The sequence below is a fragment of the Nyctereutes procyonoides genome, unplaced genomic scaffold, assembly GCF_905146905.1.
Source record: "Nyctereutes procyonoides isolate TBG_1078 unplaced genomic scaffold, NYPRO_anot_genome, whole genome shotgun sequence".
In the NCBI taxonomy this organism is placed as follows: Eukaryota; Metazoa; Chordata; class Mammalia; order Carnivora; family Canidae; genus Nyctereutes; species Nyctereutes procyonoides.
Genome location: NW_026575139.1, coordinates 4,359,637 through 4,386,176, shown reverse-complemented (window position 1 = coordinate 4,386,176; position 26,540 = coordinate 4,359,637). Strand labels below are relative to the sequence as shown.

At 55.0% G+C, this 26,540-nt stretch overlaps 1 protein-coding gene across 2 annotated transcripts in view; it reads left to right on the top strand.

Moving 5' to 3' along the window:
- Positions 1-1,016: 1,016 nt before the first annotated feature.
- EML1 (EMAP like 1) overlaps positions 1,017-26,540 on the top strand; it is a 185,314-nt gene continuing 159,790 nt past the window's right edge. Inside the window, exon 1 of one of the 2 annotated variants that reach the window (XM_055304152.1) lies at positions 1,017-1,392. In XM_055304152.1, the coding sequence (XP_055160127.1) occupies positions 1,200-1,392 (193 nt within the window). In that variant the 5' untranslated portion in view covers positions 1,017-1,199. The remainder of the gene's footprint in view (positions 1,393-26,540) is intronic. The other variant, XM_055304153.1, reaches the window with a different exon arrangement.

Below are 26,540 nucleotides of genomic sequence, written 5' to 3'. Positions count from 1 at the left end.
TCTGATACTGTTCCACACCCCTCACATTTTCCTGAGGCTTGTGGACCCTCGAGCACCAGCATCTGCCCCCTCTTCCAAGAAGCCTCCCCTGACTTCCACAGCCCTTTCACAAATATCAGCCTCCTCTCCTTGGGTGATCGTGACCTCCTGCCCCTGCCGGGGATGCCTGCCAGTCTCCAATCAAGCTTTCCTGGTTCTTATCTATGCACTTGCTGGTCTCTTTTCCTGGAATGCCCTCTCTCCCCCTGAAAAAACTTTCGGATTCCTCACAGATATAACTCAAATGCCAGCTCTTCCAGGAAGCCCTCCAGTATTGGGGGATTCGGGTTGATGACCAGCTTCTCTCCTCTTTAAACCACTTCACTCCTTCTGCACCCTGCATGCAGACCCGGGTAGACCTCAAGTCCCGGAGAGGGGGGCCCAGGGACACCCAGTGCAGAGCTGGCGCCCCTGGGAACGGAGCCCAGAGCCCTCTACTTGCCTCATTGCCTTAGTCTCTGGCCCAGGCCCTTGTGGGGACCCAGGAAAAGGACTGGGTTACCTCTTAGGCAAGCACACAGCAAGTGCATACTAAGTGCTTGCTGAGATGTGTCCTCCCAACCAATATTTCCTGAGTGCCCACTCTGTGCCCGACACTGGGTCACACGGCTCCCCCAGGGAGCCCACCTCTGTCCCCGCACAGCACCCCCAACACACATGGAGCGGTCGGCACCCAGGAGGTGCCCCGAAGTGGCTGCTCACGGTCTGCCAAACAAAAGCAAGGGCCACGCCTTCCTGTATCCTTGGAGACAGACAGTCGGGCTCCAGAGTCTGGCTCTGGTCACACCCCTAACTGGCCGGGTGGCCTTGGGTGGGTTGCGGCTGGTCGTGGAGAGCTGAGTGGGTGGACCAGCGTGGCAGCACCAGGCACGGACTCAGCGGGTGGCATCGCTCCGTCTTCTTCTCTAACGCCCAGAAAAGCCCCTCGTTGGCTGAGTGGAAGCATTCCCAGGGAGAGAGGCTCGGGCGTTCTGGGGTCTCCAGGGCTGGGGTTGGGGGCCCGGAGGACTGACCAAGCACCCTGGGGTGCAGCAGTTACTCAGGCAACATTCCGAGGCTGCCCGGGAGAGGCCCAGGGCAGGGGAGGGCAGTGCCCAGATTTATCCACCAATCCGGCGGGCTCCTGGCTCTGGAGCACGTTCTTATCTGCCCGGCCCAGCATGGGGGGGCGGTGGGGGCCGCCGGGCTGGCTGGGGCGGGAGCTGCCTGGGGACTGGACGCGGAGCAGGCCCGGCAGCCCAAGCCCCACCAGGTGGGTGACGGCCACTGACGGCTCGGAGCGGCCCTGCGGGCTGGTGGCCGGCTGCCCGCCCATCTCCTGCACCATGTCGGACGGCGAGGGCCCCTCGGCCGGTGAGTGGCAGCGCTATATTTACCCGCCGCGGCTCCGGTTGCAGAGCCAAGGCTGCCGGTCGCTGAGGGCACCGGGCGCCCCCGCCCCGGGCTGCAGGCAGCTGTGGGCTGGACCCCCTTCTTCCTAGCCTGATGCCTGGAAGGGGGACCGGCCTCGCCAAGCGAAGTTCAGCCGCGCCCCCCGTCTTCCCGACGGGGCTACACAGGAAGCTGTGCCTGCTGCAAACCCCTCCCGCTGCCAGCCGGGGAGTCCGGAGCCGACCCGCAGCACAGGGGGCCGGACTGCGCCTGGGCCCCTCGGCGGGCCTGGGGTGCCACGGGCCTGGGGGAGCCTACTGCTTCCATCTGATTCCCCCAAACGTCTGAGACCTCTGGGAAGTTGAGCCCCGGCTCTGCCCGCACAAGGCCGCCTCTCCGTGAGCCCCCAGGTCCTCTAGGGTGGAAACGGCCAGGGGCACGAAGGCAGAGGGGCGGCCAGATAACGGGGCCTGCCCACGTACCCTCTGCCCTCCCCGGGGCGAGGGGTGTGCTGGGGACTGGCAGGCCACCCTGGCTCCCACCGGTTGAAGGCGAGCTCTGGGAAGACGTCCCTCTGAGCTGGCGGTGGGTGGGGCAGGGGCTGTAGACAGCCTAATCCAGGCTGCCCGGGTTCGAATCCCAATTCTTTCATTTCTAGATTGGGTGATCGACCTTGGGCACGCAGCTTAACTGCTCTGAAGCTCAGTATCCCCGGGTGAAAAAAGGGACAGTGGTAACAGTCCCTACCCCTCAGGTGCTTGTGCAGATTGCAGATTGTGATAAAGTGTGACAGCCTGATGTGCCGTGAACGCTCAGTGATGGCCCCGCGAAGCAGCAGGTGGAGGGTCCTGGGCAGGAGCCCAGGGGCACAGGAGCCTCCCTGTCTGGCCCCTCCAGTGGCGCCTTCTTTCCTAAGCCTCTGCCCATCTGGGGTCCCCTGGATTTCTTATCTGTCCAGCAGCCCCGTGGAGAATCCTGGGCATGTCAGGCAGTCCTGGGGGTCCTGGGGTGCTTATGATCGCTGGCAACGTGACACCCCCTGGCGTGGTGTCTGATGGACAGTCCTGGCGCCCGAGCCTGGCCAAGTCAGATTTGGAACAGAGTGTGTGTGCGTGTGTGTTGGGGAGGGGGACACCGACAAAACTGGCCTGACCTCACCCTCTTCCGCCAGGCGTCAGCAGTGCAGGCTGCCAAGAATTGTCCGCGGAGGAGCCGGTATGGGGGGGCGGGGGTGCCGCAGACAGGCCCTTTCTGGCTGGCTCTGCGCACACCTGACACGAACCCGGAATAGCTCTCTCCCTCCACCAGGGACACGGTCCTGCTTTTAGCAGCTTGTAAAACCACCCGCACGGAGCTGGGTATTTCAGGAAGGCCAGAACAATATTTAGCCCGCCGAGGCGATGGACTGGGTGCTGAGCGTGTGCATCTGCGTGTGTGTGTGTGTGTGTGTGTGTGTGTCCGGGAGGCTGGGAGGAGACACAGCCTTTACTGCCCCTTCGCTGTTTAGGAGAGGGTCAGCTGGGCTGGGGGCCGGCAGGCACGGTCGTGGCTCTGCCCACCCTGGCTGGGCAGGTCACCCTGGGCGAGCTCGGGTCTTGGCTTCCCGCCTGTCAAATACCGCGGCCTGGTTTTCGTCTCTGCTGCGGATCATGGGAGGCAGGAGTGAAAGGGTGCAGGTGTATGCGTGTTTGTTGGGGGGGGGGGTCTCCTGGAGGGTGTCGTCTGAAGTTCAAGACTTTCTAGGATTCCAACCCCACGGCAGAGATTGGGTCCAGGAGGCTGCTGTGAAACATTTCTACCTATTTTCAGGAAGCTATCTCTGGACCTGCGTCTCCAGCGGGAAAGTTCGCCGCCGCCCCCCAAACCCCACCAGCCACCACCTGTGTGGCTGTGGGCGGGTTCCTGGAGGTCATGGTGCCTCAGTTTCCTTACCTGTTCCGTGGAGACAATAACAGGACACTAGCTCCTCAAGTCCCAATGAGGATTAAGTGATCAAAAGCGTGTAACCTGCTTAAAAGAACGCCAGGCTTCCTGTGAGCAAGTGTGACTGTTACTACTGTTCAACCAGTAAGTGAGCTGCAGCCAAAGAGGAAAATGAAGGGGACGAATTAGGTGTTGCGTCCTGTCCTGGCCACTTCAGGGACATCGCTTGATCCCTGGAGGGGGATACATGAACTTTGCTGTACAGCTGGGGAAACCGAAGCTCAGAGAGGCAAATAGGCCCAGGTGGCCCAGCTGGTACATGGTAGAGCCAGGATTCGAACCCAGCTCCCCAAGCCCAAACTAAGAGCCCCGTCTGGGAAATCCCATTCTGCTCACCCCAGGGTGGGGGCTGGGGGTCTCATAGGCCCTTCTGGCTCTCATCTGAACAACAGCCCTTCTCATTTCGGATACAGCTAGCTCAGCATCGTCTCCGATAATTTGGAACCTGTACAAAAAAAAAAATGTGGTACATTGTCAGGGCGTCAGGAACATTGTGCAGAGCAGGAGCACGGTGGCAGGCGGTCAGCTCCAGGGCTTGTGGCCTTGTGCCTGGACAGGGGAGCCTGGAGGCTAAGGTTACCAGGGAGTCAACACTGTATTTATAGCAGGAACCCGCCTGCACCAGTAACTGCCAGCCCGCGCACCCCGTCCAGCAAAGGGGCTTCCCTTACAGTTGTCTGGATCCGAGGCCTGGCTCTGCCCCTGAGCGAAGCAGAGCCCTGGACAGGCCACTTCCCCACTGAGACTCCGTTCCCTCGTCTGTGAAATGGGGCCCTCCCATGTCCCCCACTGGGTCTGGAGCCAGCGTCTCTAAGTGCTGGCATCCCCCGGACAGAGGGGCGGCCCGGAAGGGGCTGGCTCCGCACATCCTGGGTCTGTTGATTGTCTCTTCCTGCCTCTGACCTCGCGTCTGGCCCTCCCCGCCCGGCAGCACTCTGCAGGAAGAGAATCCAGCCTCTGTGCTGTCATTCCCCACATGTTTGGGAGAATTTCCAGCAAAGCAGTTTTACAATTCCAGGCACCAAAGAATAGGCCGTTGTACTCTCAGCCGAGCAACGAATGCAAGTCCGCCAGAGCCCAGGGTTCGAATCTCTGCGCTCCCACCCCGGCTCTGTGGCCTTGAGTGACTCGAGTAGCCTCTCTGAGCCTCAGGGGTGGGTTTCTGTTTGCCGTCTTTGGAGGGTGTGGGGAGGATGGATAGCCCTGACCTGAGTGAGTGCTCAGCCAACAGAGTGACTCTCTTCGTCCTCCTGTGTAGACTCCTATCACCACTACCGCGACCCTCTGGACCGCAGCCTCCCTTCGTCTGCACAGTGGGCAGTGGACAGGCGTGCTGGTGGCTGCCCCTGTCTGGAGCACCTCCCTCAGAGCTCTGCAGCTCCTGGAGCTGCTCCGAGTACAGGAGGGCCAGCAGGGGGGAGGGCCAGCCGCTCTGTGGGGTCCCCCAAAGGCCCCCCTACATGGCTCCCCAAGTATCTCTCTTTGCCTGGATACAAGGGGGTTTTCCCAAGACTGGAGGGCCTGACACTGGGGTGGACCATCCTATGTCTCACTCAATCCCTCCTGGCATCCCAGAGAGAGCCCAGAGAGAGCCCCACTTCCTTCTCCCTCCTTGGCCGGGCCTGGGTTTCATTCTCCTTCATGTTTACCAGCTGAGCTCAGGGCCAGGGCCTGTGTCTCTATAAGGAGCTTAAAGCAAACCGTTTTCATGGTTTGGGCCCTACTCTTGGAGAGGAAACTTCTTCCCCCAGGAGAGGCAGGCTTGGTCTCTGGGCCTTGTCATCTCTCTAGGCTGCTCCCGTCCTGTTGATGAGGGCTTCCCCCTTTCTAGACAGGTAAGTGGGTTCAGGTTTCACCTTTAGGGCAATATGGAGCCAGTGAGAACTCTAGCAGGGGCTGGGGGTTAACCTGGATTGCTTCCATGTATAGGGGGCAGGGATTAGAGCGTCTGGAGGCCAAGAGCCCTAGGAGGAGGCTGGCAAGATGGTCCTGAGGAGAGGGGGTGAGGCTGACTTGGGAGGGGAGGGATGGGGAGAGTAGGGGGCTTAGCAACTGCTGAATATGGGGGCAGGGAGGTCCAGAGGACAGATGCTCATCTCCAGGGGACTGGGGGTGGCCTGGCAAAGACCCAGAGTCTGTGTATAAAAACACATGGGGGTGGATAGAGGATGGTGTCCAAAGTCAGGCAGGCCCAGCCCTGGACGCTGTGGACGCAGGCAGGCTCTCCTGTCTGACCCTCACTCTTCTCATCTGTTAAGTGCAGGTGACACCAGAACCCCAGAGAGTGTCATGGGGGCTCCAGTGAAATGGCGCTTTCACATTCCCTCTGAGTCTTGGGTCTGGGGGGGGGCATGGGTGGCAGTCGATGGTGCCCAGGAATGAACCTTAAAACCCTCACCACAGGTGTGCCGGCACCTGCTCCTGATGGCAGAAGGGCCCCACCTGAGCCAGCCCATCCTCTGGCCTCTATGGGGCTTTGCCTCCTCCAGGGAGCCCCCTTGGTTCTGCCGTTCTTAGGGGACCCTGCCCCATTGGAGTTTCCACTTCCGAACCATCTGGTGAAGGGTGCTAGGCTGGACACCCCTGTGTGGCTCACAGGATGTTAGATGTCAGGGGAGATGTTTGGGTGGGGTTCATTGCCGTGTGACCCGCGACAAGCCTCCTTTCCTTTTAGGCCACAGGAAGGGGATTTGTTGGCATCCACCCTCAGAATCCTACAGGCGGGCACATGGCTCTGCACATATGTCCTGTGTTCCAACATCAAGTGGGGCTTAGGTCCCTGCTCTGCGCCGCTCCCGTCACAGCCTGAGCATCGGCTAAGCATCCCACTCTTGGTTTCAGCTCAGGTCATGATCTCGAGGTTGTGGGATGGAGCCCCGTGTTGGGCTCTGTGCTCAGTGTAGAGTCTGCTTCAGATTCTCTCTCCTTCTCTCTCTCACCCGCATGCTACTTCTCTTAATTAAATAAATAAAATCTTTTTTTTAAATTTTTATTTATTTATGATAGTCACACAGAGTGAGAGAGAGAGAGAGAGAGAGGCAGAGACACAGGCAGAGGGAGAAGCAGGCTCCATGCACCGGGAGCCCGACGTGGGACTCGATCCCGGGTCTCCAGGATTGCGCCCTGGGCCAAAGGCAGGCGCCAAACCGCTGCGCCACTCAGGGATCCCCCTAAATAAATAAAATCTTATAAAAGAAAAGAAAGAAAGATAGATAGAAAGAGAAAGAAAGAAAGAAAGAGAAAGAAGAAAGAAAGAAAGAAAGAAAGAAAGAAAGAAAGAAAGAAAGAAAGAAAGAAAGAAAGAAAGAAACTGGTGGCGGAGATGAGTCACAGATACCTGTTGTCATCCCCCACTACTGATTTCAAATCTTTGCATTCATCCCAACAGATCCTTTGTTTTTCACGGACTGTATCACTCAGGATGGACTCAGTGTGTTCTGGAAAAAGACAAATCTCAATGGCTTAAAGCAACAAAGGTCTATTTCCCGCTCATGCAAAGGCCTTTGCGGATCTGGGTAACTCTCAGGGAGGGTTACCTACGTGGTGGCTCAGCCTGATGCTTCCATATGGACCCACGCTTCCCCGGTTATGGGGTTGGCAGAGAGACAGGGACATCACACTGACAATTAAATGCCCCCATGCAGAAGTGGCCCATGCAGCCACTGCTGGCACTGCATTGGCTCGAGCAAGTCACATGGCCACACCTAACGGCCAGAAGGCGGAGTACAGCCCCGTTTGTGAACCGCAGTCATTTCTGCACCTCCCTCCGCCCCTGTTGACTTTTGTTCCCAATTGACTTAAAAAAAAAAAGTGATCCATTTTAATTATGAAATGTTGGAAGCATATCGTCTGAGCTGCGGTCCATAAGCATCTGAAATGCAGATTATGAATCATTCCAACATGCAAGTCACAAAGCAAGGGGCAAGATTTCCCAAAATGTGTTCTTCCCCACAGATCTGAATTTGCATTTCAAAGCACAAACATAAGTTTCTGAAAGATTCGGTCACCACACCAGCGAGGAAAAGCATAACCAAGAGAAACATTAGCTGTTAATGGCTGCAAAGCTCTATTGATTTATTATTCGCTAACGCACTGGAGAGGGTGCTGGGCTGGATAGCTCCTGAGCCGGTTCAATCAACACAGTCCACGGACAAAGAAATAGGGTCTGAGTGTAGAAGGAGATGATTGTAGACATCCACTGGGAGGTGAATTACGAGTCTCTGCTCCAGCTCTCTGAGGCCGACACTATTTCCTTGATCCCACGACACCACCACGTAAAGGCTGTGTCCTCAGTTTGATTTGTACCGGGGTCTAACCAAACGAGCTTAACCGGAGGGCCGTGGCCATGAACCCCATTTTGTATAATGAGATAAGGCCTGGTTTAAAAATAATGTTTGCAAAGACTAGGAGTTGTCTCTAAGCCTTTCTGTAAGGGTCCATGACGTCAGCTGAATGGCTAGAAATTAAGCTGGAATTGGGGTGGGGATCCTAGGCCTCCCTGCCTGGGGAGGGAGCCTGGGCCTCACGTTTCAACCTCTAAGCCCCAGACTGTTTAGAGAACTCTCTACCTAGTTTAAACACGTCTTCCAGGGTTCCCGCCTGATTTATTTGGGATGGAAAAACATGTCAAAGCACTGGTGCAGTTGCAGAAAATATTCTTCCTGCCGCTCCTTTCTGGAGGGGCCTGCGGTCTCAGTGAACCCCAGGATTTGGCAACGCGGACAGGGCACGTCCTGTCTTCCCCACGGGGATGGGGGAAGAGCTGGGGCCTCGGCCTGGGGAGGCACCTGGAGGCAGCTGGCCTGGAGAGGTGCGTTCGGGTCCCTTTGAGTCCCCAGTGATGCTCAGGTTCTGGTTTTTGGACGCGGCTGATTGAAATGTAACTCAACGCACCTGCCCCAAGCGTACACTGCGGTGGGCCTTAGTCTGTTCCCAGAGCTGTGCAGCCACCCCCCCAAGGTCCCTTGGAGAACATTTCAATCACCTCGTAGGGAAACCCCCACCCATTTGCAGTCACTCCCAGGCCCCGACAGCCTCGTCTCTCGCTGTCTCTACGGATTCCCCCACTGTGGACATTTCACATAGACGGAATTGTACAGGCCGCGGGCTTCTTTTGCTTCGCAGAACATTTTCGGGCTCCTCCACGTGTGATCTGCATCCCTACTTCATTCCGGCCAAATACTAACCCATCGTGGGGAGAGGCCACATGTTATTTATCCAGTCACTAGGAGATGGGTGTTCAGGTTGCTTCCACCTTTGGGCTAGTAGGTCTATCCTGCCGTGGACACGAGCGCACGACTTTTTGTGGGAACGGATGCCTTCGTGTCTCTTGGGCATACACCTCCATGTGGGACTGCTGGATCGGAGGGTGGCTCCGTGTTGAACTTTGGGAGGACCTCCGTACTCCGTACCTGTTTCCACAGTGGCAGCCGGTGTTCCCCCCCCCCAGGGAGCACAAGGGATCCCCCTTCTCCGCGTCCTCACCAATGCGGGCGGTTACCTTTTTGATTCCAGCCATCCTAGTGGGTATGAAGGTATCTCACGGTGGTTTTGATTTGCCCTTCCCCAGCGACTGAAGGTGTCGAGTGTGTTTTCTGTGTGCTCGTTAGCATTGCCCCCTTGGCTCTGAGAATGTAAGCCTCAACGTCCTCATCTGTAAAGTGGGGACAGGGAAGTGCCCACCTCACAGGCTGCAGGGACGATTCAGGGAGATAATTCTAGGGTCCTGGCACAGAGCAGCTGCCCAGCGAATGTTTCCTGCTAGAAGCTGCGGTCTGGACTTACGTTCCCTCTTCTGAAGGCGAGGGAGGGACGCGGAGAAAGCTGGAGGTTTCTGCATGTCCCAAATCTATTTAGAAAAGGGATAAACCTCATGAGAGAAGGTGCGGACTGACTGTGGCCTCGCCCTGGGTGATTTCTCCCTAGCTGCTGGGCCGGGCAGGCCAGGCGGGCTGGCGGCGTGTGCACCACCCAGTAGAGAGGCAGGTGTCCAGGCCACATGCTCAGTGGAGATAAGCCTGGCCCGCCATTTGGGTTTCCGGTGAGGGACACCTGCAAGTTTCTTATCATCAGTTATTTGGCCTCCTCCCCTTGACTCCTCCCGAGGCTGGTCACATTGCCCTTCCTGGACTTGCAAGCTTCTGTCCGTCAATGGAGAGCTCTGGAAATAGGCCAGGAGCATCCTCCCGTGAGCTTGGGCAGGAGCCTGGGGCCTGGCGGAGGTGCTGATGGCCAGGCCGATTGTGTTGCCGTAACCTGAGCCCGGGAGCTGGGTGGGAGGTGACAAAAAACACAATCACCTCATCACGAGTGGAAAACAAATCCACCTCCAGATAGCAGGCTCATTAGGCTGCCCCAGAGGGAACAATTCATGCTCTATTCTGGAGCCCAGTGGGAGAAATGCAGAGAGAGTTCACCCTGACAGCCCTGGATGTTCTGTTGGGTCTATAATCTGGGAAAGGTGGGCCATACCCCATGGGGACGCCAGGCTCTGGGGCTGGGTGTGGACGCTGCTGTGGGCAGGAGCGCCAGGCTCTTGACCTGCCACTGGGCCCATAGCCACTGGGGCAGCAGGTGAGAAACAGGGGACAGGAGTGTGGCTGGGGAATCAGTGAGATCGGCATTGGCATTTGAGCTCTGCTGCCCGGTGCTGTGTGACCTTTGCAAGCCACAGAATGTCTCTGGGCCTTTGTTTGCTCGTGTGGAAAGTGAGGCTGATGGTACCTTATAGGATGGCTGCCACGCACGAATGGAGGAGCGCGGGTGGTCAAGGGCAGGGTGGGGGGATTCTATAGATAGGAGAGGGGGTTCGGGTCCGTGCACGCGCCTCAGTGGGAGGGGCTCTCCGGGGGGAGAGGGGACGCAGTGAAGGCAGGAGAGAAGCAGAACACGGCTTCAGGCAGAGTGTAGCTTTATTTTGTTCATTGTGCACTCGAGCGTCCGCCCAGTGGGGGCAGAGAGCACGCCTATCTGGTTGCCTCTGCTTCTGCAGGGATCACCTGGGACCACCACCTGGCGCCACCCCGAGGGGGCGCAGGGGTGCAGACTCCACGACACAGGGTGAGACAGGAGGATGGCTTGGTGCCCGGCCCTGGTGAGCCTGGTGGCATCCACCCCAGGGGCCTGGCTGTCTCCCCCGAGCCCTCCCGCTCCTGCCCAGTCTGGCTGCGGCACCGCGTTTGCTTCCTGGGGCCGCTGTAACCAATGGCCACAAACTTGGTGGCCTGAAACAACAGAAATTAATTTTCTCACAGTTCAGGAGGCCCAAAGTCTGAAATCAGACTCACTGGGCCGAAGTCCAGGTGTCAGCACGGCCATGCTCTCGCTGGGGGAGGATCCGTCCCCGGCCTCTTCCTGCTTCTGGTGATGCTCCATGACCTGGGCCCGTATCCCTCCGGCCCTGCATCCGTGGCCACATGGTTCTCCTTCTGGGATTAGATCTCTGTCTGCTTCCCTCTAAGAGTTCTCTGGTGGTGGCACCCCCCTGCCCCCCACCTCGGGATCCTTAATTTAATTACATCTGCAAAGACCCCTTCCCCATACATGGTAACATCCAAAGGACTTAGTGAGTAGAGCTTGGTGTCTACAGCCAATAGCAGGCACCATCACAGGGTCCCTGAGAACTTTGCAGCCTCCCGGGGTGCTGGCTGGGGACCCCGGGAAGCAGCCCAAGGGGCTCAGATCCCCCCAAGGGAAGAGCGTTGCATCCAAGCGAGAGCCCACATCTTCCTGGCCTCCGAGCCCTGCTCTGCTCTCTCCCTCCTGAACCGTCTTTGGCTGCTGGACCGCAGCTTCCCAAGCGCCAAGGGCAACCGTCTCCCCTTCATTTCCCGTCCCCCTCGTGAAGAAAGTGATGTATGGCCCGGAGGAAACAGGGCCGGTGGGAGAGGAAGCACGGTGGGGCCCGACTGCAGGCAGAGTCAGCTGCTACCTTTCAAAAATACACATGAAAAAAAGTACTCTTTTTAAAACAGCAGTTTTTTAAAATTGTGAAGTCTGAATAAGAAAATAAACCCTGAACCATGCAGATGATGGAAGTCCTTCTCTGGGAAGCTGAGAGGGGAGCCTGAGCAAGAGCCAGGCCTCTGTGGGAGGCGGCCCAGCATGGGCTTCACTCCAGCGCGTGTGGGCATGACCGCGCCTGGCCGAGCCTCGGTTTCCCTGCCTGGGACTCGAGGCTCACCTTGGGATGCCGTGATCGGGAAGCGGGGAAGGTGGCTCAGCAAGTGCAGCGCGTGGAGGGGGCCCTGCCTGCAAAGACGGGTTGTCACCTCCTCCCCCCGGCAGCGCCCCCATCGCCTGCCTTTCCCACGGGGCACCTGTCCTCTCAGCCCTGCGGCCCAGGGTCCCTGACATTTCAGCTGGTGGGACTTTTCGAAGATTTCTCTACACTGGAGCTAATTCTACACACCTCAGCCCGGCACACGCCACCTCTCTGGGGTGGCCCCCAGTCACCCACCCCTGACACCCCAAGTGTAGCCAGGAGCTAGAACCTTGCACTTTCTGGGCCACTTCTTGCCTTTTGGTCCCTCCGCCTGGAACACCCCCTCATTCCTAGCAAAGCCCTGCTTCCCTCCCAGCCTCTCCTTCCGTGCCAGGGGCCCCTCATCAGGTGGTGACCGTTGTGAGGGCGGCATCCACATCTGAGCCTATGTCCAGCCCCTGGCACATAGTAGGTGCTCAACGAACAGCTTTGCTACTCCTGTAACGCTGCTAGCTGCCGTCCCTCCTGCAGCCTTTACGAAGGAGATGCTAGGGTTGAGACCCGTCTAAGGCCCTGTGCACCCTGTTCTCTCTCCCCCATGGCCCCACTGCCAGGGGTGACCATCACTCCCACTTTACGGGGCTCAGAGGGTGTGGCTCATCACATGCATCCCTTCCCTCTCTGGGCCTCAGTTTCCTGATGTGGCAAGTGGGGGAGGGGCTACTGTTGGTGATCTCCGAAGCCTCAGCCCTGGGGATGGGGGACATAAGACACCACCACACGGTGTCCCTCCTTGTGACATCACCTTAGTCCTCTGGGTGAGGCTTCAAGTCGAGGCCTGGCCTGCCCAGGGTGGGAGGCTCCCTGTGCCAGAGGAGAAGGGGAAGGATGAGGCGCAGGGGCTGAGGCCGACCTCCCGGGCCTCCCTTTGGTGGCCTAGGCCCTCTTGTTTTCGTTTTCTGCTTGTCCCATCTGTAAAGTTACAGGTTCAGGTGTGGGTGGGCAGGGTCTGCACACACGCATTCACGTGTTTCAAGTCTTGTTGTGAGGACGAGTGAGTCCACTTGGATCCTGCACGGGGCAGGGAGCACAGGCAAAGCCGTCCAGCAGCTAAGTGGTCTGAGCAAGCCTCAGTTTCCCCACCTCTTAGGCCGGGAAGTGCTGCGCCGAGCCCACGCGGGATCCGATGCCTCCCCCGTACCTCCCCCACCAGACCCGCAGATGGCAGGCGCCCGCCCCTCAAACACATGCAGTGTTACAGGGGGGACAGGTGGTCACGAGGAAAAGCTGTAAATCTAACCTGTCTTTTTAAAAGCATCTAACCGGTCTTAATCCCGCTAATGGCTTATCTGCCTTTCATGAGAAGGAGGGCCGACTTCCGGCCCAGGGCCAGGAACAACAGGCCTTTGTGTTCTTTTGGAAAATCGAGATGGAGCTCAGAAGCGGACGAGTCAGGTGTTGGCGCCTTATCTTTCCTGGCAACGCCGGGGCCTCTGGGCCAGGTCCCTGCTGGCGGCCGAAGGGAGGCGTGAATAATAGAAGGGCTGGCGCTGGGCTCCCTGCCACCGCGCTGTGTCGGGAAGCCGAGGGAGGAACCATGGGGATACGCAGCCTCAAAGGGCACAGGGATCCTGGGCTCCAGAGGGCCTTGAGGCTGGGCTGGCACTGCTCGGAGGGGCGACGTCCCTGCATCAGGGTCTCTGGGAAGGCCCCGGGTTTCAATCTCAGGTTACACAAGCTGTGTGTCCTTGGGCAAGACCCCCAACCTCCCTGAGCCCTCATCCCCTTATCTATGCCATCCCTGCCTACCTCTTGTGATGGTTTCAAGGGCTCCAGCAGAGAGGCTCCCGGGTGCCTGGCGCACAGGGGGTGGCCTACAGCGGCAGCTACAGAAAAAAGCACTCAGGGTGGGGCCACTTCCCTTCCTGGGAAACAGGGGGCTTTTCCTGGTCCCCAAAGCTTGCAGGACTCCAATTTTAATTTGCACTACTGCTGATTGGTGGCTCAATCCCCGCCACCCCTTTGCCGTGGGGGAGGGGTGGGGAAGACTTGAGGTGCGTTTCTTGGTCCAGAGGGGCTGCCTGGAGGAGGTGTGCCTGAGGAAGGCAGGGGGCAGGAGCCAAGCGCCAGCCAAGAGTTAGCAGAGGGATGGGCTATTTCATAGACGATGAAACCGAAACTCAGAGAGCTCAAGTGACCCGCCCCCAGTCACCAGCTGGCAAGTGGTGGCTCCTGTCCCCGTCATTGTTGTATTCAGCGATGGGAGAGCATCTTGACCCTGGGACGCCTTTCAGTGAAATGGAGCTTGGGAACAGAAATATCCTGGGTGAGGCCACCGGGTGCCAGCGATCCAAGGGTCAGCACCTGCTGGGCCCCCTAACGTGCAATGAGGACCCTTGCTCTTGCTCGTGCTGCTGGAGTGCCCCTCCCGATGGTACGGCGGGGGGGGGGTTGCTGATCACCACCAATCACTTCTAATTCAGGGTGGGTCTCAGTGTGGGATTTCGGGGGTGGGGCAAGGAGCAGGATCCATGGGGTGGCCCCCCGCTGATGAATTGGAGAAGTCACAGGAGTAGCTGCCCTGGCTTTGCCCTGCTGCTGCAGAGAGGTGGGGGGGCATCAAGGCCACCCCGGCCTGCTCCAGCATGAGTCACTGCCTGGCTCGGGGCCCAGGCAGCTGAGGGAGGCCTCTGGCCCGGGGTTCCCTGAGGTTAGCAGCCTTGGTACCCATCCATTCCTGGTGTTCCTGGCAGGCTTCTGTTCCTTTAAGAACCTCAACTTGAGATAATAGGGTGGGTGGTGAGATGACTTGAGCTCAGTGATGTTCTAAACCTCTCCTTAAAGAATCTAAAGAATCATAGGCCTCAATTTCAGTGCCCCAAACCTCCAGCCTGGGGTTCTCAAACTTTGGTGTCATTACAGCCACATGGGGTGGGAGGGTGCTGCTCCGAGCAATGCATTCCTGAGCCCCACCCAGGCCCCTGGAATCTGCATCTCGAGGCTTCCTGTGTGGCTCAAGGGCCTCCGTCTCAGGACCTCCTTGGCACATCCATGAGATTCTCCGCCATCTCCCCACGTTTACTCTCTCCAGTACCCCCCGTCCCGTCCTCACACGGGCACCTGCCCTGCATCTGTATGGCTCACGGCCATGCTCACAGGGACTCGTGGGCTAGATGTGCACACACACACACACCGACCCAGACGCCCCACACAATTTGCAGAGCCCCATGTGAAATAAACACACAGGCCGCTGTTCGAGAATTATCGAGGATCTCAAGGTGGTGACAGCAAAACATTAAACCAAGCCCGGGGCCCTGTGTGACAGCACAGGTCACACAGCAACAAGACTAGCCCTACACACACCCCAGGTCACACACCCTGGGGTGCTCGTGCAGGAGCTTGCCCATGCCCGTGCGCGCGCACGGGCACACATGCATGCTCACGGGCACACACGCTCGTGTGCGGTGAGGCTTTCAAGATGGCTTTTTATTGGGGTAAGGAAGTGTGCTGGTTAATGTTTAATAAAGCAGAATCAAAGTTGAGTCATATGTGAGTTGCTTGTAAGCAAGAAATGCCAGATGGAGTATTAACTGAATCACTGTCTTGGGTTTCATGAGTAACATTTTAATTGGGTTGTGACTAGTTTGGGAAAACTTCTTAAGCTCCCTCTCACTCCCACCCCACATCTAAATTAAACTGGCACTTACTTAACGCTTCAAATGCCACAAAGCCCACCGAATAACATGCGGACTTCAGGAATTTTGTGAACAGATTTCTCTACCAGACACAAAGTAGGATGAATGGGCCTGTCCTTGCTTTCCAGGAGTGGAAAGGGAAGACTCATGTTCATTGAGCACCTGCTAGGAGTCAGCCCGTGTGCTCAGTGACATGCCCTTTATCTCTGCACCTCTGCAAGCACTGGGGGTGGGGTGGAGGGGCTTTGGAAGAGGGAGCTTAGTGCTGTGTAGACCCGCCTTGTAGATGTTGCGGGTTCGATTCCAGACCACTGCGATACGGTGACTATCATGCTAAACCGGGACAAATGTGTTTTTTGGTCGGCGGTGCATAGATAAGTTATCTCTGAAGTGTGCAATAGCATAATGTCTGAGGCAACAATATACATACCTTAATCAAAAAATACTTTATTTCTAAAAAAATGCTAACCACGCTGAGCTTTCAGTGAGTGGCGATCAACGAGCGCAGGTCCCCATAACAAATATAAGAATAGCGAGAAGAATAATGAAATTTTGGGAGAATTCTCAAACTGGGACGTAGAGCACAAAGTGAGCAAATGCGGTTGGAAAAATAGGATCAGGAGACTTGCCTGACACGGGACGGCCACAAATCTTCAATGTGTAAATAGCGGGGTATCCCTGAAGTGTGCTGTGGGACAAAGCAAGTGTGCCTGTGTTCATCAGAGCCTAGGATCCCGCTGATTCTAAGATGCACGTTCTCTTCTGGACCACGAAGGAGGAGAAAACACCTCCACTCATACCCTGGCACCAGCCAAGGCGTCGATGGGCGAATTAGCTCTGGTCTTAGAGGTACTTACCTGTGAAAAGACCCTCTCAGAGTGGATGCCAGGAGGGACCAGCCTCCCAGTCCACAGATGGGGAAGACTGGGATCCAGAAAGGGTAAGAACCAGCCAGGCGGACTCTTTGGCTCTTGCTGTTATGTGAACAGAGGCTTAGGAGGGCTTATTTCAGAGTTCTACCCACCATGCACACAGGGTTGTTCTTTCCAGGGAGAGGGGAGACTGGCCTCAGTTCCCCTGAAATGCTACCTGGCGTGTCCCTATTTGTGCGGCCTTGCGGTTCAGGGGTTCCAACAGTAGAGGCTTCATTCTTTTTTTTTTTTTTTCTTAAAGATTTTATTTATTTATTTGACACAGGAAGAGAGAGCACAAGCAGGGGGCACCACCCAGGTGTCCCTAGGGGCTTCATTCTTTGCATCTCCCCTACATTTGACCCGAGGTAGGCATAGTTGGGAGCATTTTCTTCAAAGCAAGTTTTAGAGATTGTAGTAATTTTGAGGACCAAGGCCTGCCTTGGGCCCAGCCCTGACTTCCCGTGCAATAATTTATTACGGGAGGATTTTTCAGAGACAGCAATTGGCCTTGGAAGGGATGAACTCATGAATATGCATCGGCCTAGCCTCATAAATTATGCATTTGGTAGGGAGGCTTCCTGGGGAGGCCTAAGAGGGCCGGGAGTGCTTAGTCCTGACAAGGCTTGCTCCCAAGCGCTCCTTGTAAAGCTCATATACCGCTTGCCCCCCCTCCCCGTGACAGTGAAATTGCGGGGCGCCCCTCTGGCTCCGTTAAAACGTGGCACTCTGGTTTTCGAAGATTCTGGAGTTTACTTGCCTGTTGCTTCTCTGATGGCAATGCTGGCGGCCGGAGGGGTCAGAGCAGGCGTGCACTCACCTGGGCGACTTGCTTCAGGCACGTAGCTCTTGTAGCTCTTGAGAGTCTGACCTTGCAGAGGCCCAGCGGCTGAAGAGCTGACTCCCGGGTGTGTGCTTTACATGCTGTTTAGATTTAAAGGGCTCATATTCCTCCAAATGGGAGCGTGCTCAGGTCCATGTGACCCTAGCATCATGCGATAAGCACTGGGCCAAGAGTCAGGGTAGGACCCAGGTAGTAGCAGGTGTCTGGGGCGAGCACAGGCACCTGCCCTTCCCAGGCCCACCTGCGGCCTCCCAGATGCACTGCAGTGCACGCAGTGGGCACATTGGCCGTCGGGGTTCAAGGTGAACTCTGCATGGTCTGCTTGGCTGGATGGAGGTCACCTCTCCCCTGTGTCCGTCCCTCCTCTTGCCCAGCTGCTGCTACATGTGCCCACATTCTCTGAGGCTTCCAGGCAGTTCTGCTGTGTCTTGCAGGTCATACTTCGGCCACCCTTGAGGGCAGCCCTATGCGAGGTGGTCTTGTTTCTCTGACTACATCCTTCTGTGACTGTCAGCTCCTTTTCTTTTCTTTTTTTTTTTTTAAAGATTTTATTTTTATTTATTCATGAGAAACACAGAGAGGAGAGAGAGAGAGGCAGAGACACAGGCAGAGGGAGAAGCAGGCTCCATGCAGGGAGCCCGATGCGGGACTCGATCCCGGGTCCTCAGGATCATGCCCTGGGCTAAAGCCAGTGCTAAACCACTGAGCCACCCGGGCTGCCCATGTCAGCTCCTTTTCTGCTATCCACAGCCTTCACGTGTGGGCACTTGAGATCCTTCCTTGCATCCCATCCTTCCTAGTCATGGTCCAGGCCTCAGTCGGAGCTGGGAGGGCCTGTCCTGGGAGTGGCTGGGAGGTGGCACTGCGGGTTTGGAGCAGGCTCACCTAGCACAGTCTCCCATCCAGCAGCTCTGGGGGAGCCCCCCGAGGGCCTTCCCCATTCTCCCCTACAACAGAGCCAGAGGAAGCTGCTCCCTGAGCCCTGTGAACACTCATGGATCAAGAGCTATGGGCCTGGACTTAAACCATTCCATTTTTTAAAAAAGTAAACTTCCAAATATGTATAAGAAACAAAATCTCTATGGAAATTTAGTGACATGGAGGACAAAAAAATCACCTGCAGTCCAGTCTCCTTGCTTGGAAACGCAGCGTGACAGTGCGGGGCTTCCTTCCACCTGCCCGCCTGCTGCTCAGCAGAACTGCCCCTAAAAGCCACCCATAGGAGGGCGGCTCCCATCCTTTGTGCTCACCTTATGTCATAAGTGTTTCTCACGTTGCCTTGTCATCTCCGGAATTACTGCCTTTAATGACTGCAGAATGTAATGCACGGGACAATTCCCTTACATTGGGTGTTACTATGCAGAGTTTTTATTTTTTATTTATTTATTTTTTTAAAATTTTTTAAAGATTTATTTATTTATGATAGAGAGAGAGAGAGAGGCAGAGACACAGGCAGAGGGAGAAGCAGGCTCCATGCCGGGAGCCCGACGTGGGACTCGATCCCGGGACTCCAGGATCGGGCCCTGGGCCAAAGGCAGGTGCTAAACCGCTGAGCCATCCAGGGATCCCTATGCAGAGTTTTTAAAAGTCACTGTTCAAAGGAAATGACTTTCCACCTTCTATCAATTTAATTCTTCTGTCATGTTGCTGGTGGAGGGCAGCTACCCACCGGTCCCTCCTCCACACAGCTAGCCTCCTATGGCAGGAAACACGCTTTTCTCCCCAGCCTCACTGGAAGAGACTTGAGGACAGGATCAGAACCTGCTCCTCTCCCAAACGTGTGCTGACAGCCGCCAATGTCAGTCTTGTTCCCACCAAGTGAACACCTATCTTGGGGCCAGACGGTCCCCACGTTGGCATCACGGATCCCAGTTTAGGCTGAGCACACTGTCTCACTCAGTACTTGTCTTCAGCCAAGTACAGAGTGGGAGGGCGGGGGGGTGGGATTCAGATGCTGCCCAAGGATCACTGAAGAACCAACACCCCACCTGGGGGAGCCACAGGTAAGCAGGGAGCCATCCAGCCTGAGACCTTGGCACCAACAGAAACCAGGGGCCCGTGAGAGCAACACGTTGGAGGCTGAACCAACTCAGTGGCTGAACAGATGTGGGGATGGGCCAGGAAATGGACCCCACCACTGGGCTGTGACCTGGACCTTTAGCATCTTCATCCATACCAGTGGGACAGTCACAGCACCTGTGTCCCTGGATTGTTTTTTTTAAGATTTTATTTTTTTATTCATGAGAGACAAAAAATTGAGAGAGAGAGGCAGAGACACAGGCAGAGGGAGAAGCAGGCTCCATGCAGGGAGCCTGATGTGGGACTCAGGACCCCCGGATTATGCCCTGAGCCAGAGGCAGACGCTCAACCACTGATCCACCCAGGTGGCCTCCTGTATTGTTTTTAAGTGTGTTTATTTATTTTTAAAAAAGATTTTATTATTTATTTATTCATGAGAGACACACAGAGAGAGGCAGAGACACAGGCAGAGGAAGAAGGAGGCTCCACAAAGGGAGCCTGATGCAGGACTCGATCCCGGGACCCCAGGATCATGCCCTGGGCCAAAGGCTGAGCCACCCAGGTGTCCCAGTGTATTTATTATCTTTTTTATCGACATCGAGTGTTGCATACAGCAAAGTGAGCAAGTTGCAAGTGCACCGCCTGGTGACTTTTCACAAAGTGAACACACACCTGAGTGACCAGTACCCTGATCAAGAGACAGAACGGTATGGCACCTGAAGTGCCCCTGACACATCCTCTGGGCACAAACGCATAAGCAAATTGCTGTCTGAAACCCCGACACTAGCTTAGCTTTGCTTGGTTTAGACATTATGTACCTGCAAATACGAAGGCTGGGCAAGAGTTCAGCAACTGGAATTCACACACGTTGCTGGTGGACTGTAAATTGTTGAAAGCATTTTGGAAAACTGTGATTACCTACTAAAGCAGAATTATACTGTTGGCATGTCTGTGTGACATATTTGTGTGTGTGTGTGTGTGTGTGTGTGTGTGTGTGTGGGTAGGACACGTGTGTGTGCACACGTGCACGCGCACACATACTACTCCTAGTGATGTCCCCAGTAGACATAAATACACATATTTGCTAAAAGACAAGAATGTTCACAGCAGCACATTCATGAAACCTTAAACTGGAAACTGCCTACGTGTCTGTCAACACTAAAATCAATAAATTGATCAGCGCATTCACACAGTAAAACGGCGCTCAGCAAGAAGGAGGAAAGGGGGACACAGAGTAGGATGGATCTCAGAGAGGAGGGAGGCCGAGACACAGGAGCACACTCGGGCTTGCTCCCCAGACCCCGGGAGTAACTGAGCTCAGACACGGGCAGGTGTCTGGCCTCCCCCAAGGGCCCGGTGAACTTGGCTATTGTTGGCATTAGAGTTCTCATGATTGGGGTTGTCCTCTGGATGCTCCACTAAGCTGTACAGATGTTTTGATTGATCTGAGCTTTTACAGTTCACATTCCTTAACCTCTCTGAGCTGCAGCACAGAATAACACTGAGCGTGGGAGAGGCGCTGGGGTGGCTCCGTGGGTTGAGCATCTCTTGATTTTGGCTCAGGTCATGATCTCAGGGTGGTGACATGGAGCCCTGCGTTGGCCTCTGTGCTCAGCGTGGAGTCTGCTTGTGTCTCTCCCTCTGCTCCCTCCCCACCTGCTTGCCCTCTCTCTGTCTCTCTCAAATAAATAAATAAATAATAATTATTATTATTATTATTTATTTGACAGGGAGTGTGTGTGCTTGAGAAAGCACGAACAGGGTGGCGGGGCAGAGACAGAGGGAGAAGCAAGGAATCCAATGCAGGACCCCAGGATCATGACCTGATCCAAAGACGGACACTTAACCAACTGAGCTACTCAGGCACCCACTAAATAAATCCTTTATTTTTTTATTTTATTTTTTAAAGATTTATTTATTCATGAGAGACACACAGAGAGAGAGGCAGAGACATAGGCAGAGGGAGAAGCAGGCTCCTCGCAGGGAGCCCGATATGGGACTAGATCCTGGATCCTGGGATCACGCCCTGACCCGAAGGTCGATGCTCAACCCCTGAGCCACCCAGGCATCCCTAAATAAAACCTTTAAAAAAAAATGAGCATGGGGAGTGATGTGGGTCGGCCGCTCAGGCTCAGGGCAGTAGCCCTTCTTGCCCATCACCAGACCCGCTCTACTGGGCCAGGCCAGGGTTAGGGGGAGGCTTTGGCTACTGGAGGTCCCTGACCCGTGGAGACCCTACCTGGAAAGCAGGGTTTGGGTCTCAGGGCTGCACTTGGCTTCTTGCTACTACTGCAGGCCAGCCAAGCGCCTTGAATGCTTCCTCAGGAAGAGAGGGCTTGCAGCAGGGTCCGGAGGCCAGGGTGCGAGAGTTGGGGCGTTGGAGACAAGTGTGAATCCCAGGTGGGCCAGTGATTTGCAGTGTGAGCTCCAGAGCTGGCCTTCCCCCTCCTCCTCCCATCCTTTTCTTTATCCCTTCCCCCCGCCCCCCTTCCCTTTCTCCCTCTCACTTTTTCTGCAATTTCACAGACAATAAAGAGAGGTCACTGGCCTGGCCCAGGTCACATGGACAGTAGGAGCTGGGGCCAGAATTCAGCCCTCACTGTCCCTCGTGCTCCCCTGGCCACCCCTGGGGTTAAGGTGGTCTTCCCCACTTGGAGCCGCCCCTCCCCACTGGCCCCAAGCTAAGCTCCTGGTGTCAGGCCCTTGTTCAGAAAACCTCACTGGTTCCTGCTACCTTTTCCCCAGAGGAGCACAAAGCCTGGGTTGCTGCCCCTTTGTGTCCAGGCTAGACGGCGCGACAAGGGAATTGGCAGTTGCCCTCTGCCCTCTTGACCCAGTCTCTGTGAGACCCTGGGCAGGGGAGCAGTGCTGTCCCCGCTCTACGCGCTGGGAAGCCAGGCTATGAGGAGCGAAGACGAGCCTGAGCCTTGCACTGTGGGATAGTCGGGGCGAGATCCAGCCCAGGCCACACACTGCCACCAGCCCTCCTGTGGGGTGGGACCTCCCAGGGGGTGGGGGTGCAGCTAAGGAAGCCACAGCTCCTTTGTTGCCCTATCTCTGTGGATGACAACCCTGAGATACGCATCGGTGTCGTCCTTTGGCAAAGACACTGCTGTGATCCGTATCTAAACGCACCTGGGTACAGGCTGGTTCTTGCTTTCCAGGAGAAAGGGCTGCAACAGGTGGCAGCCTGAGAGGCACATTCTGCCTAATGAACGGTCTCCGCCACCCAAATGCACACCGATGTGGGGTCAGAGGAGGGCCGGGCTGGTTTTTCATTGTGCCTGGGCAGAGACAGCAGCAGGGCAGAGCAGAAGAGCCCACTGTATCCTCAGGGCTCTCCAGAGAAACAGAAGCAGTGGGGTACACACAGGGGCCTTTAAGAGGTTTGTTATGGGAATTGGTGCACCTGGTTATGGGGGCTGAGCTGTCCCACCATCAGCCATCTCCAAGCCTGAGACTCAGGAAAGCCTGTGGTATGATTCAATCCCAGTCCAAAGGCCTGAGAATCTGGGAGCCAATACGTCGCAGGAGATGTAAGTTCCAGTCTGTGTCCCAAAGCCCCCAGAATCAAGAGTGTAGGGATTCCCCAGGGCAGGAGGTGATGTCCCAGCTCAAAGAGCAAAATTGCCCTTCGCTTACCTGTTTGTTCTATTCGGGACTTCCATAGTGGACTGGATGGTGCCCACCCGCAGGGCTAAAGGTGAGCTTCTTTTCTTTTTAAAAAGATTTTATTTATTTATTCATGAGAGACACAGGCTCCATGTGGGGAGCCCGATGTGGGACTTGATAACGGGACCCTGGGATCACACCCTGGGCCAAAGGCAGATGCTCAACCCCTGAGCCACACGGGGGTCCCTGAGGGCGAGCTTCTTTACAGAAATAACGTTTCACCAGTGGTCTAGGCGTCCCTTAGTCCAGCCAAGTGAACACATGAAATTCCCCACGACACCCACTAAGCCTGGCAGGGTGTCTGTGTGGAGAGTAAGGAGCCATGCTGTCAACAGCCCCACTGGGGCTCCCTTGGTGGAAAGCACTGATGCCTTTGGGGGGGATAAGATTACTTCTCAAAATGCATTGATCAGGGCAGTCCAGGTGGTTCAGCGGTTTAGTGCCACCTTGAGCCCAGGGTGTGATCCTGGAGACCTGAGATTGGGTCCATGTCAGGCTCCCTGCATGGAGCCAGTTTCTCCCTCTGCCTGTGTCTCTGCCTCTCTCCTCTCTGTTTCTCATGAATAAATAAATAAATAAAATCTTGAAAAAAAATGCGTTAATCAGTGTTAAGCCATAGAGGTTAACACATACAGTGGCAGACACCTACTACGCGTCCAGTTCCGTGGTGCAAGCCTGAACGAGCTGTTGCCCTGCATGTAATGTGGGTGCCCCGGAGCAGAGTGGGGGAGGGAAGTAGGGCAGGGAAGAGGCCAAAGTGGATCAGCATCCCTCAGGGGGTTCTGCATGGGATCGGAGCCTCAGTCGGCCTTGGTGCAAACTCATTGGGCAGCTGTTGGTTAAGAGTTCTGGGGTGAGAGGAGGAGGAGAGAAAGGAAGCGGGGTGCGTTTCACTTCACCTGCAGAATTTGTTAAAGCTCAGATGCCTGAGCCCAGAGATTCTGATTCACTGGGTGGATAATTTGCATTTCTAACAAGCCCCCAGGTGTTGCTGATGCCAAGCATTCATGTTTTCAAAGGCCAGAGCCCCACAGAGCAAACAGAGGGTAAAGAGGGCCTTGGAGGGTCAGGGCAGGCTCCCTGGAGGGGACCCCAGAGGTGTTGCCCAAAGGAAACAGAGGAAGGAAATGGGAGGTGGCTGACCAAGCAGAGAAGGAGAGAGGCCACCACCAGTGTTCCAGTCCAGGTATATAGCAGGAGAAGCAGGATGGACCGTGCATGGCCACAGGAGCAAGCACGCTTGGTGAAATATGCACGGAAGGTTCTTGGTAGACCCCTGGCGTGGCCGGCGGTAGGTCTGTGTCAGCGGGCGGGGACACCCAAACCACTGCCTTACCCAGTCCTCAAATGGTATTTTTTTATTGGGATAAAACACAGGAAACAGAAAAGTTACCATCTTAACCGTGTTTAAGTGTACAGCTCAGGGGCTCAGTGGTAGAGCGTCTGCCTTCGGCTCAGGGGGTGATCCTGGGGTCCTGGGATCGAGTCCCACATCAGGCTCCCCGCATGGAGCCTGCTTCTCCCTCTGCCTATGTCTCTGCCTCCCTCTCCGTGTCTCTCATGAATAAATAAATAAAATCTCTAAAAAAAAGTGCACAGCTCAAGGGCATTAAGCACATTTACACTGTGGTGCGGCCGCCACCACCACCCATCTCTACTGTTTTCTGCAAAACAGAAACCCTATATTCATTATCCTGTAAGCACTGACTGCCTCTCCCTCCCCCAGCTCCTGGGAACCGCCGTTCTACTTTCTCTTTCTTTGAATTTGACTCCTCCAGGGACGTCATACAGGTGGAATCGGACAGGATCTGTCTTTGCGCGACTGCCTTAGGTGACCGTCTTTTGTGATTGTCACTTAGTGTAATGTCCTCAAGGTTCATCCATGTGGTAGGAGGCATCAGAATTCATTTACATTTCTTTTTCTTTAGAGAGGAAGAGAAGTTTATTCTTCCCCATAAGCATCAGAATTTCTTTACCTTTTTTTAAAAAAGCTTTTAAATTCTATATAGTTAACATACAGTGTAATATTAGTTTCAGGTGTATGATACGGTGATTCAGCTCTTCCATGCATGACCTGGTGCTCATCACGACAGGTATACCCTTTTCTTTTAAAAAAAGATTTTATTTATTTATTTATGGGAGAGAGAGAGGCAGAGGGAGAAGCAGGCGCCATGCAGGGAGCCCGATGTGGAACTCGATCCCAGGACCCCAGGATCACGCCCTGAGCCATAAGGAGACACTCAACTCCTGGGCCACTCAGGCGTCCCATGACAGGTGTACCCTTAATCCCCATCCCCTGCTTCCCCTGTCCCGCTACCCACCTCCCCTCCAGGTACCACTAGTTTGTTCTCTGTAGTTAAGAGTCTGTCTCTTGCTCTTGCTTTCTCCCTTTGCTCATTTGTTTCGTTTCTTAAATGCCACCTATGAGTGGGATCATATGGTATCTTTCTCTGACTGATTTATTCCACTTAGCATAATACACTCTAGCTCCATCTATGTCATTGTAAATGGCAAGATTTCACTCTTTTTGATGGCTGAGTACTATTCCTATACACACACACACATACACGTATATATCCCACATCTTCTTTATCCTTTCATTAGTCGATGGACACTTGGGCTGCTTCCATAATTTGGGTATCATAGATAATGCTGCTATAAGCATTGGGGTGCATGTGTCCCTTTGAATTAGCGTTTTTTAGAATTTCTTCATTTATTAAGGCTGAATAATATTCCATTTTATAGGCATACCATCTTTTGTTTATCCATTCGGCTGTCAGCGGACACTTGGGCTGTTTCCACCTGTTGCTCTCATGAGTGATGCTGCTGTGAACACAGGCATGCAAACATCTGTTCCCGCCCCTGCTCTCAACTGTTTGGGGTATAGAGTCAGAAGTGGAATTGTTGGATCATATGACAATTCTATGTGTAACTACTTTGAGGAACTGAATCAGTATTTTTGATCCCCCCCACAGATTGGCTGAGAATTTCAGGGAGGCTTAGCAACAGCGGGATGAGTCGGTCATTACTCTCTCACATTATTTAATGCCTGATTAATAGCTTCATTATCCTAGGCTTAAAAGCCAGGTTTGAACTCTTCACCATTGAAATTGCATTGGACAACGTTAACTATCCACCCAAATCAACATCCATAATTCGTTCCAGTTGGCAAGGGAAAATGTTTAAAATTCAATGAAGCCAGCAGATACCCACAACCCTGTGTTGCCAAGCAGCAACCATGCTCACAAACGGCCAAAGCTTTTCTTATAAAGAGAGGAGGAGGCCAGGGTTCGCCAGAAGACAGCGGGTCTGTCGCTAATGGAATGAGGTTGGCCGTGGAGTTTCTATAGGAGGCAAAGTGCAATCCATCATCTTGGAGTGTTTACTTTGAAAGTGCGGCCTGTCCGCTGGGAGTCACAGTTTTCCAAGGTCCTTTTGCTGGTTCTGCTGATTCATATTCCCACAATTCCTTCACCGCATAATATTTTCCCATTGCCATGGTGACCGTGTGGGGAGAAGGCATAGGGAGAGACTTCAGAGTTTCCTTCTTATTTCACAGGACTGAGATTTGACTTCTGCTGGAGAGTGGGCTACATGCTTCTATTTTAAAGAGAAGAAGAGGTTGGTTCTGCTGAACAGAGTTTACTTGGGCTCAGAGAGAGCAGGAGTCAGGGAAAGAGAACAGCGGGGCAGCTGGTCCTGGTTCCAGCACTTTCTAGCTGGTTCTGGCGCTTTCTGGTTGTTGACCTTGGGCAAGACTCTTTCCTTCTCTGAGCTTCGGTTCCTTTATCTATAAACTGAGA